This window comes from Piliocolobus tephrosceles, chromosome 6 (assembly GCF_002776525.5).
Source record: "Piliocolobus tephrosceles isolate RC106 chromosome 6, ASM277652v3, whole genome shotgun sequence".
Classification (NCBI taxonomy): domain Eukaryota; kingdom Metazoa; phylum Chordata; class Mammalia; order Primates; family Cercopithecidae; genus Piliocolobus; species Piliocolobus tephrosceles.
Window position 1 is genome coordinate 85,157,933 of NC_045439.1, and position 21,183 is coordinate 85,179,115.

Below are 21,183 nucleotides of genomic sequence, written 5' to 3' on the forward strand. Positions count from 1 at the left end.
ACCAACATGGAGAAACCCCATCTCTACTAAAAACACAAAATTAGCCAGGCGTGAGGGCACATGCCTGTAATCCCAACTTGGGAGCCTGAGGCAGGAGAATCACTTAAACCTGGGAGCCAGAGGTTGTGGTGAGCCAAGATCACGCCATTGCACTCCAGACTGGGCAACAAGAGCAAAACTCCATCTCACCAAAAAAAAAAAAAAAAAAAAAAAAAGAAGAAGAAACCTTGTCTATTCAGCTCTGATGCTGGGAGACTGGAAAGGGAAAAGGTGGAGTCAGGTCCTGGACCCTAACCAGCAGCCCATCTTCCCAGGGCCAGCCCCATGCCATAGGCCAGGCAATCACATGGTAATGGGGAATGGGGAGGGCAGGGAAGGGCACTGGCCATAGTATTCCATAGTATTCTGGCCATAGTATTCATAGTATTCTAGAACTTCAGGGCCAGGGGGGTTCAGAGGGGCTCCCCAGGCAGAGACCACCTCTTTGCCAGGTAAGTGGTCAGCCAACATCGGCTCGTGGCTCAGGCACCTTCCCCACAGGTTGAGGCAGCCAGCAGTGGACACTCCTTCAACAATGCCAGTCCTACTCCTAGAGGGAGTGCAGGAAGGACTGTACCAGGCACTTTAGAGTCCCTTGGTTAGTTAGTTGACACTGTTCTTCCACCTTCCTCTAAAGTAGGTGTCACCATCCTGTTATTTATATAAAGGCAGCTCAGCAGGTCAGTGACCTGTCTAAGGTCCCTCCACCCTGGGTCTAAGTGGCATGTCTGAGCCTGGAACCCATATTCAGTTGGGTGCCAAGTTGCCTGTGCCCTCCAACACCCTGGCTGCTTTTGGGACTCACAGTAATGACAACCACAACAGCAACAGAGGGGAAAAATGCACACACTCCAGTGTATGGGTGATGGCGCTGCAGCAGGCCAGCCTGGAATATTCTGTAGCTTTTTAGAAGCAACATTACTTAGACCATGTAGCACCATGAGAAAATGCCCACAGACGCAGTATTAAATGGAAAATGGTGTCACGGCACACACACTCCAGTGACAACGGCGATGAAGGAAAAAGATGGGGAAAAGACCAGCAAGGAACTCCAAAATGCTAACACAGTCACTGCCTGCTGAAGAAAGAGTGGGTGATTTTTGTTTCGTTTTCTAAATTTCCTGTAGCGCTGTTTTGTTATTTTCTAAATCAAGAAAATGAGTACATTCATAGTTTCCCTAGAATGAGCTCAGATTCACTTCCCTGGGACCCACCTGCTCCCTAGCTCTGGCCCAGGTGTCTGGGACAACTTCTGCCACGGGATGCCTTTCTCATTTGGGACAGTCCCTCAGACACAGGAGAATCTGTCCCTACTTTCTCTTTCCCAGACTCAATCAACATCCCTGGTTCTTTGAAGACGACTTGTCAAGGTTTTAAAATCCTTCAAAAGATGGAGCCCAGAACCGCACCCAGACAGATCTTTGGGGGGCAGCCACATCACACTATGGATCATGGGCCTCAACCCCTACCTATATTTGTTTGGAGGAAGCTGCATTCTGTCCCCAAACTTTCCAACCCTTGCCATGGGCCACTCTGTGTGGCTGAGCCTTTTGGGGTCTGGCCCCCCTGCAGTGGTAAATGGGAATATTTTCTGGTCTTTCCTTGCCCCTGACCCAATGCAGAGAGAAGAGCAGCCGCTTCTGAGAGGGAGGAGGGCACCAAGCTCACTCCCTCTCAGAATGAATGAAAAGCACATCCCTGCACACGTGCTAGCCAGAAGCCAGACTCCTTTCTTCAAAGGCCCTGGGACCCTGGGTCGCACCCTCATAGCTCACAGTTGGTAAAAATAAAAATAAAATCAAAATAAAAAAGGCTGGCTTGGGGTGGGAGGGAGCCAACCATGTCAGGCTCCAGCCCCAGTCCCCTCAGGCTGGAAAGGAAGTTAGGGCTGGGTGTGGGGCCATGTGAGGGGAGTCTCACAGGCCCAGGACATCTGGGTCTCCTCCACTGTGCATGTCAGGACAGCCAGAAAAAAACTGAAAAAACAAAAAAAACCTAAATTGTGAGCAGGGACCGAGCAGGGCAAAACTGCCAGCAGCTCCAAGGGAGCCCAGACACCACTCAACACCCTCTAGGGCATTGCCTACTCTCCTGGGCCAGAGGATCCTGCCAGGCCCCAACTTCACCCCTGCTGCCCTTGCCCTGTTCCTGCTGTGGCCACAACCAAGAAAGGCACTGGAACGGCCAGGGTACTAGGAGCTTGAAATAGGCCCCCTGGGTGTCCCCACTCTGTAGTCTGCTGCCAGTGGAGACAGGGCTTCCACGGTTCCCATCTGACCCCATATATATTCTGAACTTGGCTGCTCCTGTGCCAGCTGGGCCATAGGTGTGGGGAGCGCTGGGTCAGGACTGACCACCAGGTTGTTTCAACTCAGAGCCGGGACCAGGACCCGGCCTTCCTGCCACACCACACAGATGGCCCCACACCACACATTCCCCACATCTCCTGCTAGCTGACCCAGCCACAGCTGGGGCCGGAAGCCCTTTCACTCCCTCCAGCCCTCTGCAGGGAAGCACGTGCTCAACCAACAGTCCCTCTGGGGCCAGGCTGGGGGGCCTGTGTACCCACTGGGTGACGGTGCCTGCCTGGTTTCCTTCCACCCACAGCCATCCAGCCCTGCAGAGCTGGGGATGAAAGGATACCCAGCCTAACTCCACTAGGGGCCTGGGGTAGCAACTTCTCCCTTTGAGCCTCCGTTCTCGGGTGTACAAAATGGGCGGGGAAGTTAACTGGTAGTTAAGCTCCAAAAATCTGCTGGCTGGACACACCCCTTCCTGACACCTGGTCTGGACCACAAAGAGCCTAGGAGAATGGGTGCCCCAGGGTGCCAGAAGGTGGGGGCATGGTGCTAACGCTCAGTCACCTCCACCCGGGCGGAAGGCCTGCCCAGTTTCCCACCCAAAGGTCAGAGGTCCCTTGGCTTAGGTCTGGTCTTCTGAGAGGCCAAGGGTGACAGGCTCAGTCCCAGGACCTGGGCTTCTAACTGCTCACCCGAGGTTACTGGGCCCTGGGCTTGCTTGTAGCCCACAGGGTCATGGTGGGATAATGAGGCGAGTCAGGGCACCTGCAGGGAGGCCCTGGACAGGGAACGGCAGGGGAGTCCAGCACTCTCTCTAGGGACCTGGCCCATACGGATCCTCTTCCTCCAGACTCCAGCCACCTCCTACTCTAAGCTCCACAGACGGGCGACTCGGGATGAGAAGATGAGTCCGCGGAGCTGCAGGGCAGTACGTCCCTCGTGCACTCCCTTCCCATTTGGGTTCTGACAGTGGCTCCTGGGAGAATTCGAACCCTTGCAAGGGAGTAAAGGAGAGAGAGGAGAAGGGGGAATGGGAGTGGACGCGACAGTGGCAGCAACAGAGACCAGACGCGCGACCTCCACCCTCTTCCATCCTGGGGACACTCCGGGACGGCCAGGCACTCACCTCTCTTGGGGCACTGCGGTCCAGGCCACCCCGCCGCGGGCGGCATCAGCGGCCTGCGGGACGGTCCATGCGGTCGGGGGGAGGGGAGGGGCACAGGGGTCCCCAGGGGGTGCGGTACAAAGAGGTACGAGTGAGAGGCGAGGGGAGGACGGACCGCCAGGCAGAGGCAGGGGGACGGCCGCAGGGCTCGGGTAGCGGAGGGAAGAAAGGCGGGGGAAGGGGGCGGGAGGGAGTCGGGGGGAGGAAACAATGTAGCCGGCGCGGACCCGGCAGAGTTCCGCTTCCGAGAGCCGCCACTGAGGTTCGATTTTGGAACGTCGCGCTGGCTGCGGGGGGCCGCCCCGGACGCTCGATCGGGGCCGCGCGGCTCCTCGCGCTCCACGCCCAGCGGGCTCCGGCGGCCAGAGACTGGCTGAAGCGGGAGGGACGGCGGGCCGGGGTATGGCCCCGACGGCGGCGCAGGACCCCGCCCCGGCAGGACCCCCCCGGGCAAGGCGCGGGTGGGGCAGGAGCGGGAGGGCAGCAGCGGGCTCGGCGGCGGCGGCCAACCTCGGCTCGCCCGGGGCTCCGCTGGGAGGAAGCTCGCAGGCCTGGCGAGAGGAAGCGCGGCCCGGATCCTCCGCCCGCGGCAGCGCGCCTGCGCGAGGGGGCCTGCCCGGCGCGCGGCGGGGCGTGGGCCGGCGGGGCGGCGCCCCCTGCCGGGCGCCGGGGGCACTGCGGGGGGTGTGTCCGCGCCCACGCCCTGCCCCCACTTGCCTGCCTGGCTACGTTGAAGGCTCCAGGGTCTCCCCCACAGCGCACACCAGCCGGCCTGGGAGCAACCTCCCAGCCTTCTCTGGACGCAGCTCTCCCGCTGCCGAAGCGCTGAGGGCCGGGCCTGGGCCCCTCTCCTCAGGTCTGTTTGTGGAGAGTGGGCCTGACTCCCAGCAGAAAGCCTTCATTCATTCATTCATCAACATTTCCTGGCGCTGACATCGTGGCGGAGCCTGCTCTGGAGTCTATTGGCAAGATCATTTCACTACCGTCAAGGCGTTCTCGGTCGGGTGGGGGTAGGCTGACAGGCCAACAGACAATCGCAAGGAATTAATTGATCAAAGTGGAGAGGTGGCGGACACGGTTCGCAGGAGGCCGAAAGAAAGCGAGGGCTAACGGGGAGACAGATCTCACAGAGCCGGGACCAGGCAGAGGGAACTGCATGCACAGGGGCGGGGAGTGCGGAGGGAGCTTGGTGGCTTCTGGGATCTAAAAATAGCTCAGGCGGCTGCCACTTGCAGTGTGGGTGGGGGAGAGTGGTGGGAGATGGGTTCCTGCAAACAACAGGGGCAAAAAAGATCTAAAGAGCCTCATGGGACTTTCTTGGAGTTTATGTTCAGCCTGGAGGCAATAAAGAAGTTGTCAGCAGCTCCGTGACCTTGGGCAAGTTACTTAACCTCTCTGTGCTTTAGTTTCCCCGTTTGGTAAAATAGGTGATATATAATGGCACTTACTTCTTAAGTTTTTGTGGGGAGGGGAGGAAATTAGTTAATACATTTAAAGTGCTTAGTGTGCAGTAGTTGGCACGTGAGGAGCCCTCCCTTAAGCAAGAGCTGTTATATCATTGTTAACAAGAAGCAGGGAGATGACCTGCTCTGAGCCACAGGAGAGGACAGGGTGCTCAGGCATGAGGCGGGTGGGAGAGTGCAGGGTGGCGGGGGAACAGAATGGGGGTACAGTGATGAGGCCGAGACCAGAGACTCCAGCGTAGGGAGGAGGTGAAGGTGGGGGACTTTCTAGGGACTAGACTCTGAAGCAAGGGTCAGGCTTATGTGGACAGAGGGAAGAGGCACTCTTGGGCTTGGTGGGGAGGAAGTGGGGCATGCTGACAAAGTCTTGGAACACAAAATAAGCATGAAGAGGCCCAAGGGAGTGAGAAGAGGGCAAAGAGCCCCGTGGGAGACAGAGCTGGGAGACAGTATGGCTGCAGTTGTTTTAAAGAGCCTCGGATGCCAGGAGCAGGAGCTGCCCCCAAAACCACAGGTTGGCCCTCTGACCCAGGGCACCCTTAGGCCGGTTTCCCAGCTGAAGCCAGCCCTTTGGGGAGGGATGTCCTTTGAGGAGACAGCCATGAGTTTCAGCGATAGGTGTGGTGTGATAGAAAAAAGATGAATTTGGGGTTCAAGTCTCCAAGTTAAATTTCAACCCGTCCACTTACTAGCTGTGTGACTTAGGGCTAGTTACCTAAGGTCTCTGAGCTGTTTCCTCTTTTGTAAGATCAGGCTCAAAATACTCTTCTCTCATGATAGATAGTGCAGATTCAGCAAGATAACGGCCGGGGGTGAGGGAGTGGAAAGGGTGCTCAGCAGAGCTGGTTTCCCTTTCTTTCCTCTGAGGTCAAGATGGAATGATAATATGGGGTGGGATGGGGGGCCGCCTCTCAGCCTAAAAGAAAGCACTTCAGCAGCTCTGCAAAGGCTTCTGGGAGGAAGAAATTGACATCTCCCCTCCCCTGGCTGAATCAGCTAGCAGAATGGGAAAGAAAGGACTAGGGATTTGGGGAAAATACTCTAATCCCTGTTCCAGTTTTGTCACCAACCTTTCTTTATCCCCAAATACACTTGACTTTTTCCCCTGCGTGTGCTGTGGCCCAGCTGTGAACTTTGGAGTCAAATAGACCTGCATTTGAATCCTGGCTCCACCTCTTCTCAGCAGAGTGAAATAAATTTTTTAATCTTCCTGTACTCCAGGCACTGGGGATAAAACCATAAACAAATAGATAAAGGGCCCCACTCCCACAGACCTGTCCTCTGGTGGAAGAGCCAATTAACTTCTAACATCATCATTCATTCATTCACTCATTCATTCTCTCAACAAATGCTTATTGAGCACCTACTAAGTGCTAGGTGTGAAGTGCTAATTAGGGAAAGGGAGTCAGGTCGGTGGGAGCAAGGGAAAGCAAAAAGAGAAATTCGATAAGCTATGAGTCTGCCTTTCTTCATGTCCAGGACATAGCTCTCTTCATGTCCATTGCAAAGAGCTCTCCTGTGCAAGCAATTCACAATCTTCCTGTGCCCAACTATCACTAGGCTCCTGCAGGTTAGCTCACTACACCCTCGGCGTCGATACTGCACAAAAACCTCAACAGATAGCATAACGCTATTCTATAAAAGCTCCAACAAGGCCGGGCGCGGTGGCTCAAGCCTGTAATCCCAGCACTTTGGGAGGCCGAGGCGGGCGGATCACGAGGTCAGGAGATCGAGACCATCCTGGCTAACACGGTGACGAGGTGGCGGGCGCCTATAGTCCCAGCTACTCGGGAGGCTGAGGCAGGAGAATGGCGTAAACCTGGGAGGCGGAGCTTACAGTGAGCAGAGGCCCGGCCACCGCACTCCACCCGCGGGGACAGAGCGGGGCGCCTTTTTCTCAAAAAAAAAAAAAAAAAAAAGCTCCAAACCTTTTGTTTCCTGGCAGTCAGCTTCTCTTCTACCTTCTTGCAATGTATTTTCCTACTTTTTCTAATAAATCTGCCTTTATCTACAACTGTCTTAGTAAGTTTTTTGTTTTGTTTGGTTTTGTTTTGTTTTTGTTTTGAGACGGAGTCTTGTTCTGTCACCCAGGCTGGAGTACAGTGGCATGATCTCTGCTCACTGCAACCTCCCGCTCTAGCATCCAACCATTCTTCTGTCTCAGCCTCCCACGTAGCTGAGACTATAGGTGTGTGCCACCATGCTCAGCTAATTTTTTATTCTTAGTAGAGATGGTTTTCACCATGTTGGCCAGGCTGGTCTCAAATTCCTGACCTCAAATAATCCACCCGCCCTGGCCTCCCGAAGTGCTGGGATTACAGGCGGTAGCCACCACGCCCGGCCTTGGTAAATTCTTTTACCTCCGCACCACCGGTCACCCGCTACACTAGGCATTGTTCTGGATGCTGGAGATGAAGGAGTGAGCAAGATTGCCAAGGTTCCTGTCCAAGAGGATATGGAAATAAAGAGAGCAAGCAGACACATGTGTGAAGGCAATGAGCTATCTTCATCCATGGGTGAGAGACATGGAGACATGGATGAGAGAGGACTAGGGCGGCAGAGCTCAGCCTCCAGATCTCAGGAAGAGGTCTGGGCCAGTGTTGGAGGAGTGGGGGAGGGTATTCCAGGTGAAGAGGAAGATAGTGAAAGACCCTCAGGCACAGAAAGCCTCCGTGGCTCAAGGAACAGCCAGAAGGCCAAGGTGATGAGACCGGCAAGCAGGGGAGAGTGGTGTTCCAGGAAGGGACAGATCCTATAGGGTGTTGTGGGCCAGAGATTTTTATTACAGGAGTTTGGGTTTTATCATATGAGCAATGGAGAGCCATTGAAAGATGTTTATAAGCAGGGTAGTGATGTAATAAAGAATGAAAGTCAGCCGGGTGCTGTGGCTCACGCCTGTGATCCCAGCACTTTGGGAAGCTGAGGCAAAAGGATCACTTGAGGCCAAGAGTTTGAGACCAGCCTGGGCAACAGAGTGAGACCCTGTCTCTACAACAACAAGAAAAAAATTTCTAATTTCTAATTAGCCAGCCTCCAGGAGGCTGAGGTGGGAGGATCACTTGGGTTGGGGAGGTGGAGGCTGCAGTGAGCAACTTAAGCCTATGCAACAGAGCAAGACCCTGTCTCCAAAAAAAAAAGAGTGAAGATCAAAGGTCAAAGCCCTAGTGAGGAGGCTATTGCATGGCCTGGACCAGGGCTGACGGGTCTGGCCCTGGTGGAAGCAGCGGGATAGAGAAGTGAATAGACAAAGGCAAGTCCCAGGACAGCTCCCCGTGAGGGGTTGTTTGTGGGGAGTGAGGCCACAGGAGAAATCAGACATGACTTCTCAGTCCTCAGGTGTGGCTGGAGCACTTGGGGAGATGGTGTGAGATGGGAGAACCTGGGGAGAGTGCCAGGCTGGGGGAACACTCAGGAGTTCGGTTTTGGACAAACTGAGTTTGGGATGCCTGCGAAACGTGGAGTCAAGGCAGTGTTGGGAACTGAGCACTAGCTCTCTGAGGCTGGGCCACTTCTGCCTGGTTATGGGGCCTGCCCCAGGAGAACAGAGAAGAGAGGAGAGATTGGAGGCCCACTCCTGGATGTGGGGAACCAGACAGAAGCTTCTGGTTGCATTTTGATGACACAAGTGCCAAATGGGCTAGCTCCATGCAAAGTTGGGTTGACCTCCAGCAGTCCGAAGCTTATGCACACGTATGTGCATTTATACACTTATGGGGTCCCCTGGGAAAGGAAGGGCTGCTCCTCCCTCCACCCAGCCTCCTTCCCTCCCCCAGCCTCTTTGCACGGAGATGACAGTTTAGAGAAGCTGGTGTGAAATAGCTTGCAACTCGGACAGTCTGGGCAGTCCCCCAGGGCAGAAAACAGGAAGCCAAGATTAAAGGCAGATTTCCAGCAAAGTCCCCTTCTACTTCCTGCAGAGCAGGTGCTCAGGCTGAGCTGGCTGCTAGAAGAGGGGCAGGGCAGCTTCCCTTGCTGACAGCACCTCCAGGCCTTCCACAGTGACCGGCTTTCCAGCTTTGGGAGCTGTCCTTTGGCCCTGTCATCACCACCCCCACCAGGCCCTTAAGGAATGTGCCTCCTCTGGAAAGAGGCTGTGGTGGGAGTCATCACTAGGAAAGACTCTTAATAGTGGCACAGACAGGAAGCAGCATTTGGGGGCACCTGGGAGGCAATGGGACCAAGCAGAAAGGGCATGGGCTGTGGGGGTCACTCAGGCCTGGTATGAATCCAGGGTGCAGGGTGCAGGGTCTCACTGAGCTATGGGGATGGGTTGAGAGGTGAAAGCAGGGGAAAAGGGGCCTTCAGGGAAGGTGGCCAGGGAGATCCGGCCAGTGCTGGGGGCTGAGAGTCTCTAAGGAGAAACAGGGAGAAGCCAAGAGGCCACACTAGCCCCTGTCATCTTGTTGCCAGGGGCCTGTTGGCTGAGTGCCAAGCTCAGGCCCACAGGTATCAAAGACTCAGGGAACCAGGGACCAGGACAGGCCTCCCCTGTGACTTCTGCCCCTTCCTGACCCACGGGAGAGCAGGCTCTTGGGGATTCCATCAAGTCAAGCAGCTGAGACTTCCTCATGCAGAGATAAACCTTGGCCTTCCTAATAACCCCCCTTGCCTTCCTTAGGAGGCCTGAGTTCCCATCCTTCCAAAGCTGTCCTTTGGAGGAAACATGTCTGCCTGAATCCAGGCACAGAAAACCTCCCTCCTAAGGCTGGACAAGTTTATTATGAGGATGAGGCATTGGCCCAGGAGACCCAGGTTCTAGGGACACTGCTTTTTTTCTTTCTTTTTTTTTTTTGAGACGGAGTCTTGTTCTGTCACCTAGTCTGGAGTCCATGGCGTGATCTCGGCTCACTGCAACCTCTGCCTCCCGGGTTCAAGCAATTTCCCTGCCTCAGGCTCCTGAGTAGCTGGGATTACAGGCACCACCACCACGCCAGGCTAATTTTTGTATTTTTAGTAGAGATGGGGTTTCACCATATTGACCAGGCTGGTCTTGAACTCCTGACCTTGTGATCCACCCGCTTTGGTCTCCCAGAGTGCTGGGATTACAGGTGTGAGCTACTGTATCCGGCCGACACTGCTTCTTACTTTGGGCTAGTCCTTCTCCTCTAGGCCTGTTTCCCTACCTAAGAACTGAAGGGTTTGGATTTGGCGATCCATAGGTCTGAATCCCTGTGTACAAGTGGAGGGCCTTGGGAGTAAGGTGGGTGATGGGCTGTTGACTGCCTCTATTTTCTATCCCCCTGGGACCAGAGAACTACCATTTACTGAATATCTGCTATGTGCCAGGTACTTTATTATTATCATTGATAATAGCAGCTAATATTTATTGAGCACTTACTACGCACAACCACTTTTCATGTCAGACCAAGGTCGGCTCTCTCCACTGCACCAGTTTGCTCCAAGGGGATTTCCTGGGAAGTTAGTTTTTGTTTCTGGTCATGATGGTGGTAGAAGTCCTGATCTGGTGGCCTGGTGGCTTGAGTGGTGTGGTGTTGATCTAACTGAGAGGCCATTGGGAGCTGGAGGACCCCACACTCAGGGCCTGAGGCAGCCAGCACTCAGGGGTTAACTGGCAGACCCCTGATCGCAAAGGTTGTGGGTCCTGGGCTTCCTGATTTGATATCTCCCTGGAGAGGGCAGATCCAGAGACAAGTCTATGATAAGAGTTGGCCAAGGTGCCTGGGATCCCTGCAGGCTGTCCCAGCGCCTCCCCCATGCACACAATTCCCTCTTCCTTGGTTCCTATCTTCTTGGAATGTTCTGTCTTGTAGGGGCAGAGGTGTTCAACAAGGCGATGAAGTTCCCAGAGGGTTGTGCACGTGCAGTGTGAGTGCAGAGCAGAGACCTCTCCTCGCCTGAGCACTCAGACCCTGCAGGAGGAGAGGTGGTGCCTGGGGGTCTGGCAGAGGGGGCAACAGGAGCAGAGGCCCTGGAGCTGGAAGGGATTAAGCTTTGGGCAAAAGGAAAACAGGCCAGGATGGGATGGGGTCAGAGCCTTGGAAGCAGAGGCGCAAATGGCCAGAGCCTGTAGGATCCCCTGTGGAACAGGGGAATCTTTGGACTTCATCCTTAGGGCATTGGGGCCCTGCCCCCATGCTATTTGAGGGTTCACCACAGCCTTAGCTGATCAGATTTACATGTTAAAAATATTACTTCTGCTTCTGGTTGGAGAATTGACTAGCTGTCTTCGAGAAGCTTTGACGACCTCTTCCCATATCCCAAGGCTGGAAGCCTCCCCTCTGCTGTTGTCCCTCACTGGCCTGCTTCTTAGTATTATAGCACTGACTACCCCCTTTGTACTTGTGTCCTGATCTGCTCCTGGAGGCTGAAGCCTGGTACTCAAACGTTTGTTGAATGAATGAGTGATATAAATTTCAATTAATAGGCCGGGTGCGGTGGCTCAAGCCTGTAATCCCAGCACTTTGGGAGGCCGAGACGGGCGGATCACGAGGTCAGGAGATTGAGACCATCCTGGCTAACACAGTGAAACCCCGTCTCTACTAAAAATACAAAAACTAGCTGGGCAAGGTGGCGGGCGCCTGTAGTCTCAGCTACTCGGGAGGCTGAGGCAGGAGAATGGCGTAAACCCGGGAGGCGGAGCTTGCAGTGAGCTGAGATCCGGCCACTGCACTCCAGTCCAGGCGACAGAGCAAGACTCCGCCTCCAAAAAAAAAAAAAAATTCAATTAATAATAATAATAGGCAATGCTAATGTAGGTGTTACATGTGCTAGCATCATTCTAAGCATTTTACATGTCTTTTTGTTTGTTTGTTTTTGAGACGGAGTCTTGCTCTGTCGCCCAGTCTGGAGTGCAGTGGTGTGATCTCATCTCCTGCAACCTCCACTGCCACCCCCCTCCCCCTGCCCTGGGTTCAAGCGATTCTCCCACCTCAGCCTCCCAGCAAGTAGCTGGGACCACAGGCACGTACGTGCCATCACACCCAGCTAATTTTTGTATTTTTAGTAGAGATGGGGTTTTACCATCTTGGCCAGCCTGGTCTGGAACTCCTGAGTTCAAGTGATCCCCCTGCCTTGGCCTCCCAAAGTGCTGGGATTACAGGTGTGGGCACCACACCCTGCTGTTTACTTTTTTTTTTTTTTTTTTTTTGAGACAGGGTCTTGCTATGTTGCCCAGGCTGGTTTTGAAACTTCTAGGCTCAAATGATCCTTCCGCCTCAGCCTCTCGGAGGAGCTGAGACTACAGGGGCCTGCCTAGCTATTCTACATGTCTTCAGTGTCATTAGATCCTCCCAATCTCTTTACAATGTAGGTATTATTATTACTTCTATTTGCAGATAAGAAAACTAAAGAGGGATTTAAGGAGGAAACAGTCACCAGATCCCAGCTGGGGGAAAAAGGACCCTGGATGCCATCACATCATTCTTGCTCAATTTATTATAAAGACTTCCAAGGTTAGAGTCCTGGCTGCACCCCTTCCCAGCCTTGTGACCTTAAGCAAAAGTCACGGAACCTTTCTGAGCCTCAGTTTCCTCATCTCTAAAGTGGGACTGGGAGGACCCATGTCACAGGGGACTTATGCTAAACTGAGATGATGTAAAGTTGCTTGCTTAGCAGGGTTCTTTGACACAAGGTAGACTTTCCTGCCACGGCAGTTAGCTGAATATTTTTTCTCTCACTCCTGAAACAGGCTTTGTAGTTCTGGCTCTCCCCTGCTGGGTTCAGTCGGGCTTTCCAAGGGTAGGGCCAGGCCTTTTGTCTGTTCCTAGGCCTACAGTTTCACAATGGCTGATGAATTGAAAACCCTCATTCATCCATTCACTAAATATTGAGGGCGTGTTTACTAATTTCCAGGCACTGGAGCAGCTGGAATTGGGCAGGGCCAGAGCTAACTGGTTCCCACCTGGAGTCCTGGGCTCACAGCAGGCTGACACATCTCCCTCCGTGCTGTCAGGGGTCATTTTTGTGCTGGACCCAATAGTCCCCTGGCTCTGCCTTGCTGACTGGAAGCCGCAGTTGGTACTGTTCTGGCTTCCTCCTGGGAACTCTGGGCAAAAGCAAGAAAAGAGGCCCTGGGGTTCTCTGCAGTGCAAAGGTTAGAGACCTGGCCCAGGGTGGGGCAGGTGAGGAGAAGGAGCAGGAGGTTCGCTCTGCCAGGGCTGGGAAGAGAGAGCAACTGGGCACTGGTGAGCCTCAGGCCCAGCTTTTGCAAAACCTATGCAAATGCCCCCGCCCAGGTGTTACACCTGTGAAGAAACCTGTGTGCCAACATTGTCCCTGTCAGAGATCAGGGGAGCTTTTGAAAGACCTCCTTGCCTGATTCGGGGTGGAGAGGAACTGGGCTGGGGGCTGGGGTCAGGGGTAGATCCTCCCTGAGCCGGAGGAGATTTTGGAAGACCTGTGAGTCAGGGCGAGGCCTGGAGGTCCCTTGGTCAGGGGACTCCAGAGGACCTGGAGGGAAATGCCCCTTCCTTTTGGCCCGTACGCCCCCCAGAATTTTGTTCTAAAGAGTGTGTGTTTGGGTGAGGTGAGGTCCGTGAGGACAGGGACTGGCTCCCTTTCCTCTGTCTCTCCGTGGGAAGGCACAGATCCTGTAGCCATACATGTGTGCTGAATGAATATGTGAGTGATCGAATTCTCCCCAGGGGTCTCAGGGCTCCCGTTCCAAGGAGAAGCTCCTTGCCTGCATCCCTGTTGCCCGTCCCCCAGTCTATCTTCTCGAATCCCTAACTGGAAGCTTTGGGTCTCCAGGAGTGCTCTCCTGACACTGAGGTAGCCCCGGGAGGTCCCAGTCACCTCTCCCTCCAGCCAGGACTGGTTCCTTCTTTTTTTTTCTTTTTTTTTTTTGAGACGGAATCTCACTCTGTTGACCAGGCTGGATTATAGTAGAGCCATCTTGGCTCACTGCAACCTCCATCTCCCAGGTTAAAGTGATTCTCCTGCCTTAGCCTGCTGAGTAGCTGGGACTACAGGTGTGTGCCACTATGCCTGGCTAATTTTTGTATTTTCAGTAGAGACGGGGTTTCACCATGTTGGCCAGGCTGGTCTTGAGAACTCCTGACCTCAAGTGATCCACCTGCTTTGCCCTCCCAAAGTGCTGGGATTATGGTGTGAGCCACCGAACCCAGGGCCGGTCCTTTTTTTTTTTTTTTTTTTTTTCTGAGTCAGGGTCTTGCTGTGTCGTCCAGGCTGGAGTATAGTGGTGCAATATCAGCTCACTGCAACCTCCGTCTCCTGGGCTCAAGCAATCCTCCTACCTCAGCCTCCTGAGTAACTGGGACTACAGGAATGCACCACCATGCCCAGCTACATTTTGTATTTTTAGTAGAGACGGGGTTTCACCATGTTGGCCAGGATGGTCTCAATCTCTTGACCTCATGATCTGCCTGCATCGGCCTCCCAAAGTATTGGGATTACAGGAGCGAGCCACCGCGCCCGGCATGTGGCCAGTTCTTATCCCGCAAAGATTCCCACCCTCACCCTGCAGCCAGGCTTGACTCCTGCAGCCTGCAGCCCTCAGCAACTCAAAGTCCACTGCAGCCGGTGGTGTAGCCAGCTCTCAATGCCCGTCTCCACCGAGCGACCAGCCAGCAGGGTGCTTGGCAGCTTACTGAGGAGGCCCATCTTGTGTGGGGCCTGGCGCGGGTGCTGACACCCAATCCCCACCCTCGCTTTGCTGAATGAGTGAGGACTGATGTTGGGGTGACAGGATCAAAGCTTGGGAGGAGTCAGGCCGGCTAGGGCCAGGGTGTGTGACTGGGGCCCAGGGAGATGATGTTTGGTGGCAGTGCCCTGTTCCAGCCGCACTGGAGCCCTCACCTTTCCTGGGTGACTGCCCTATCCCCAGCTTGGTTCTCTGTCTTTGTGAGCAGGGCATTTATTTTCTGCTAATGTTAGCTGGAGGTCAGTCTCTGTTGTTTGTGACTTAGAAGCCTGACTGGTGCCCCCTGACCCCACCCCCATCGTGGCGGGTGGGAGGATGAGATCAGGTCTTGTGTGGGAAGTGCCAGATTCACAGTGATTAGACAAAGGCCATTGTCTTCCCTTGCACTCCGGGTGATCACTTGCCTCCTGCCTCTTTCAGAATCCAGAATCCAGGCTGGGCTTGGTGGGTCACGCCTGTAATCCCAGCACTTTGGGAGGCTGAGGCGGGCGGATCACTTGAGCTCAGGAGTTCAAGACCAGCCTGGCCAACATGGTGAAACCCCATCTCTACTGAAAATACAAAAAATTAGCCAGGTGTGATGGCTCATGCCTGTAGTCCCAGCTACTCAGAGACTGAGGCAGGAGAATCGCTTGAACCCAGGAGGTGGAGGTTGCAGTGAGCAGAGATCGCGCCACTGCACTCCAGCCTGGGCGACAGAGTGAGACTCCATCTCAAAAAAAGAAGAGAAAATCTAGAATTCAGTCTGGTCTCTGGTGGCGTTGGCCTGTTGGTCTACACGGGTCTGCGGGAGAACAGCCCCACCTGGTGGCCACAGCACAGAGCCAAGGGGAAGGGATGAGAGAGCCACAGAGAGGCAGACAAGGTCACACCGCCATTAGGCAGGCCCAGAGGCACGCCTGGAGAGCAGGCGCATGTCTGCTCTGGGAAAGATGAGCCGTTTGGCTCCTGGGAGGACCATGTCCCAGACTTACCTAGGTCTGGAGCCAGAGCTGACTGTTCCCGATTGGGAGCATCACAGGGCAGGTGCTGGGTGGGTGAGGGCAGGGAGCTGGAAGGTGCCCCATCTGGCTATGGAAGAACTTTTCTAGGTGAGGTGCTGGGGAGCAGGTGAGCCAGATCAGCACATGGCTGCTGGGACTCCACAGGGCCCCGTACCGTGGGCTGCTCCCTGATTTGAAGGCCACCACCACACTGGCCCCTGGGGATCCTGGATTGGCCTCAGTGTTGCTGACATCCTCAGATTTTCCTGAGCAATAAGAGCAAGGTGAGGACGGGTAGGAAGGCACTTTGTTGAACACCTGCTGTGTGCTGGGTGTTTGCACATTTGCTCTCATTTGATCATCTCCCTTCAAGGAAAACAGTAGCATTTAGATCTTATCTGTAGGGTAAGGGACACCCACAGAGGGTGATTTACAGAACCACCCCAGAGCCTGAACTCTTTTTCCTGCCCCATGAGGAGGTTACCAGATGGCAGCTGCAGAGACCCCAGACCTCAGGTTCTAGGTTTGCTCAGCAGTGAAGGGCTGCAAGCTGGGGGAGATGTTTGCCTTCTGCCTGCTAGCCCTCCATCTAGGCCTTCAGAAGCTTCTGGTGCAGGGGCCATCTCCTGCTGGACATGGTTGGGGTAGGAGGGTCTGGTTGCAACAGTCCTGGACCTCAAGGTGGGAGGCAGAGATAGGGCACAGGTGGAGGCAGGGCCAGGAAGGAGGAGCATGATGTAGCAGACTGGGGTCAAACTCCTGACTTCACAGTCTGCCCTGAGCCTTCTCCGCAGCTTTCAGCTTGGCCCAGGCCCTTTGAGGGGAAGCACAGGTATTGATGCCAAGTCGGAGGGTCATGTGTTGCCCCAGTCACTTCTGCATGGGCTCCAAGAGCCACCAGCAAGCTTGAGGCCAGATCCAACTCTGCAAATGACTAGAGGTGTCATCCTGGGCAAGTGACCTCCTGTGCCTCTGTCCCCATCTGCCCAGTGGGCATTAGCGCGTCGCTATTCCAGTGAGCTGTAAGGACTAAGTGGGGCAAAGTGCCAGGAGGGACCTGGCATAGAGCAGGTGCTCGGGGAACTCTGGCTGATTCTCAAATGAAAGCAGAAGCAAGGGGACAGCTGGACTGCAGTCATCTCCAAGATCCTGGAATTTAATCCCTTTGAATATAAGATCCCTGAGGAGAGGCAGGTGGGGGTGTAGGTCCGTGAAGAACTGGCTGCTCTCATCCCTGTGCCTTTGGCGCACTGGCAACCCTCGTTTTCTCACCTGTTGCTCCAGCTAAGTGGGCAGTGTGAGAGTCCCAGGAAGTTACAAATGGATCTGCACCATCAGTGTTCCCAGTGCCCCAGCACAGAAAAGATAATGGATCAGCCTTGAGGGTAGTGAGCTCTCTGTTCTTGAAAGTATGAGAACAGAAGTTGAACTCCTGGCAGGGAATTGGATGAGGAAAATTTATTTATTTATTTATTTGAGATGGAGTCTTGCTCTGTCGCTCTGCCTGGAGTGTAGTGGCGTGATCTTGGCTCACTGCAACCTCTGCCTCCTGGGTTCAAGCAATTCTCCTGCCTCAGCCTACCGAGTAGCTGGGATTACAGGTGCCTGCCACCACGCCTGGCTAATTTTTTTTTGTAGTTTTAGTAGAGACGGGGTTTTACCATGTTGGCCATGCTGGTCTTGAACTCCTGACCTCAGTTGATCAGCTCGCCTCAGCCTCCCAAAGTGCTGGGATTACAGGTGTGAGCCACCACGCCTGGCTTCACGAGGAATTTCTACTCCAGGTGGGTCTATGAGGACCAGGCCGGGGAATGAGGGAGGGGAAGTGGGGGGCTGTTCTCTGGCCACTCTTAGTGGCTTCTCTAGAATTTCTGCATAGGACGTACTTGAGACTTGTCTTGAAGTTGTATTTGCAGAACAAAGTCGCTTATTCCTTAGGTTGCCTTTTTATTTGGGGTGGGGTCCCCAAGACACTGGGTAAAGGCTAGCGGCTATGAGAAACATGTGCTTCTCTAACTGCCCACGAGGGGGCAGCCTACACTGCATTTTCGGCTCTTGTTCTTGGCTGGGGAGAGTGACGCGGGCAGATCCTGGCCTGAGGACAGGGCTGGGGGCCGACGGATCGGGAACAATTGGGCAGCAGATGAGTGTGGGGGCGGGGGTTGTTCTTCTCCCCATAGATCACAAGCCCGACTTTTTTGGAGTTAGGAGGAACAGACAAGGTGGGAAGCTTTCCTTTCAACAGTAGATCCTGCCACTGGAAAAATTTAGTAGAATTTGAAGACCACAGTTGTAGCAAGTGTCCAGGAAGCCTTTCAGCTTGACATTTCGGGACAGATTCCTGCCCCCCCGGGGCAAGGAACACGTGACAGCATGGCTGCTGGGAGGAAGGGAGCCTCGTGCACAGGAAAAGAAAAGTCCCCGGAGGGCAGCACTGAGCTCACACAGGACAGTGAAGCAGGGCACTTGAGGCACGGTGGTGAGCAGAAGCCCCTCTGTCATCCCCTGGGTGGGAGGACCCTGGTGTTGGCTTGTGTGTAGTGCGTATTTGCCCACTTCAGCTTCCCAAAGTGCTGGGATTACAGGCTCACTGCAGAGCTCCTGGCCTTTTCCCCAGGCAGCCACTCGCAGCAGGCCCAGTGACATCCTGGGTGGATGAGGGGAGGGAGAGCGGCTGGAGGGCAAGGAGATAAGAAAGGACCATTTCTGGAAAGCATGGGCGGATTGGTCACTCAGAGAACGGCAGAAGCCAGCCCTTCCAGGAACCATCCCCAGAAGCCCCTTCTGGCTCTGGAAGGGCTTTTCTAGATGGGGTGTTGCAGGGGTGAGCCTGATCCATATGTGGCTGCCAGGACTCCCCACAGTCCCCTGAGTCTGAGTCCCTGTGCATCCGCAGCTTATGCATGTAGCATTCTCAGCACAGGATGCTCACACTGGTTTAGCACAGTGCACCTGTAGGCACCAGGAAGTTCTGACCCTCTCTTGGAGTGGGGCCGGAAGCCCCTCTCTGGGTGAGGAGACGGCCTCACCTCTCTCTGGGTGAGAAGGCAGCCCCTTCTCAAACTTATCAGGTGCCTCCCTGGGGACACAGGGCAGAGAGAACAGTGACCCCCTTTGGGCTCCAAGTTGGGGATGCAGGGCAAAGGCCAGAGAGCTCAGCCAGAGCCTAGCAGACTCCAGGCACGCAAGGTGGAAATCGTCCCCAGTCCCACCCACTGCCTGTTTGCCCAGCTGCAGGGGAGCCTGGCAGGACCCAGGATAGGATTCCGAGCCCTGGGGCAGCAGGGACTAGGAGGGGCCTGGCCTGGCAGGATGAAGGCTGGGTTTTAAGCCTTGCCCATACACTACCTTCCTGGGTGCCTATCTAGACCTCAGTTTCCCCATCTGTGCCACGAGGCTTACTCACTCATTTATTCATTGTACATTTACCTAGTGTTCAGATAAGCACGGGGCCTTGCCGTTTTACATCCCTGGCTTTGATCCCTCCTCTGCTACTTACTTTCTGGGCAGTCGTTGGCACTTTTTTGTAACGTCTCTGAGCCTCAGTTTCCTTACCTGTAAAAAGGAGTGTGTGCCTCATGAGATTGCTGTGAAGATTAAATTGTTGTTATTATGGAATAAGGAAAGTGAGACCTGGTTACTGTCCTCAGGGAGCACTCAGTGCAAACACACTGAGAACACCAGGCACGTAAGCCTGTAGATGCACAAGAACATACATGTTCAGGTTTTACATCAAGGAAGCAGCATTTTAAGAGAGGTACATTTCTTTTTCTTTTTGTTTTTCTTTTTCTTTTTTTTTTTTTTTTTGAGACGGAGTCTTGCTATGTTGCCCAGGCTGAAGTGCAGTGGCATGATCTGGGCTCACTGCAGCCTCTGCCTCCCAGGTTCAAGCAATTCTCCTGCCTCAGCCTCCAGAGTAGTTGGGATTACAGGCACCCACCACCTCACCCAGCTAATTTTTGTATTTTTTTGTTTTAGTAGAGACGAGGTTTTGCCATGTTGGCCAGGCTGGTCTCGGACTCCTGACGTCAGGTGATCTACCCTCTTCAGCCTCCCAAAGTTCTGGGATTACAGGTGTAAGCCACCATGCCCAGCCAAAAGAGGCACATTTCAATGGCTAGGGTGCAGGTGGGGCAAAGAAGAAGAGGGCCTGGCTGGGCGCAGTGGCTCACACCTGTAATCCCAATGCTTTGGAAGGCTGAGGTGGGTGGATCACTTCAGCTCAGGAGTTCAAGACCAGGCTGGGCAACATGGTGAAATGCTGTCTCTACAAAAAATACAAAAAAATTAGCTGGGCATTGGTAGCACGCACCTATAATCCCAGTTACTTGGGAGGCTGAGGCTGGAGAATTGTTTGAGCTCGGGAAGGGCGGTTGTAGTGAGCCAAGATTGTGCCACTGCTCTCCAGCCTGGGCAACAGAGTGAGACCCTGTCTCAAAAAAAAAAAAAAAAAAAAAAAAGAAAAGAAAAGAAGAAGAAGAAGAGGAGGGTTAGACTCTAGGTGCAAGGTAACCCAAGGTAAGTTAGGGGCTCAGTTGTCTGTGGCTATGGTTGGTGCTCATGGCACGTGTGTAGACATTCAGATATGCATGCAGCTTCTGATGTTTTGCTCTCCCTCAGTCCTTGAGATGGGGAAGACAGAGCCAGGAATCAACTTCTTCCCCTCTTTCCTTCCCGTCCTGGTCTTTTTTTTTTTTTTTTTTTTTCCTGGGTGACAGAGTCTGGCTCTGTCACCCAGGCTGGAGTGCTGTGGCCGGATCTCAGCTCACTGCAAGCTCCGCCTCCCGGGTTCACGCCATTCTCCTGCCTCAGCCTCCCGGGTAGCTGGGACTACAGGCGCCGCCACCTCACCCGGCTAGTTTTTTGTATTTTTTAGTAGAGACGGGGTTTCACCGTGTTAGCCAGGATGGTCTTGATCTCCCGACCTTGTGATCCGCCCATCTCGGCCTCCCAAAGTGCTGGGACTACAGGCTTGAGCCACCGCGCCCGGCCAGCCGTCCTGGTCTTTACAATCCTGCAAAAGGTCCCCAGATGCATAGCTGGAATACTGCTGAGTTCATAGAGCCAAAAAGATCTAGGTTTCAGTTCTGGCTCTTCTGCTTTCCTGAAGAAGCCAGCTTCCCTCTCTGAGGCTCTGTCTCTCTATCCCTAAATTTGGGTTATTTCACAGGTGAGGCTACGCCTTTCCTGAGAGGGGTGATAATTGTCTACAAGCACACAGTAACCCTTTTCCTGCCTTAGGACCTTTGCACAGGTTGGTCTCTGTCCCTTTTTCCTCTTTTCTTCCTTCAGGCAGACTCACTCCGTCACCTGGGCTGGAGTGCAATGGTGTGATCTCGGCTCACTGCAACCTCCACCTCCTAGGTTCAAGCAATTATCCTATCTCAGCCTCCCGAGTAGCTGGGATTACAGGTGCATGCCAGGACGACCAGCTAATTTTTGTATTTTTAGTAGAGATGGGGTTTCACCATATTGGTCAGGCTGGCCTTGAACTCCTGACCTCAGGTGATCTGCCTCCTCAGCCTCCCAAAGTGCTGGGATTACAGGCGTGAGCCATGTGCCCAGCAATGTGCTCTTCTTTAATTTTAACTCTGAGAAGCCCGTCCTAATT

General features: G+C 54.0%; 1 protein-coding gene across 1 annotated transcript; it reads right to left on the bottom strand.

Annotated features, from left to right (window-relative positions):
• Positions 1–236: 236 nt before the first annotated feature.
• LOC113220212 (vegetative cell wall protein gp1-like) lies at positions 237–18,477 on the bottom strand. The gene is made up of 5 exons (XM_031935726.1): positions 18,435–18,477; positions 17,590–17,679; positions 15,748–15,838; positions 3,466–4,400; positions 237–3,332 (listed from the first exon to the last, which is right to left on the bottom strand). Exons 1-5 carry the CDS (start codon positions 18,475–18,477, stop codon positions 3,154–3,156), a joined length of 1,338 nt encoding a protein of 445 aa, XP_031791586.1. The 3' UTR covers positions 237–3,153.
• Between the last annotated feature and the right edge of the window lie 2,706 nt (positions 18,478–21,183).

What these genes read in the sequence shown, in the direction of transcription:
- LOC113220212 (XM_031935726.1), bottom strand. Translation starts at nt 18,477, where the DNA reads ATGCATAAGCTGCGGATGCACAGGGACTCAGACTCAGGGGACT. An exon ending in AGGCTGCCCCCTCGTGGGCA is followed by an intron (nt 15,839 to 17,589) that starts GTTAGAGAAGCA and finishes CTTATTGCTCAG; the next exon opens with GAAAATCTGAGGATGTCAGC. An exon ending in ACCGCAGTGCCCCAAGAGAG is followed by an intron (nt 3,333 to 3,465) that starts GTGAGTGCCTGG and finishes CTCCCTTGCAAG; the next exon opens with GGTTCGAATTCTCCCAGGAG.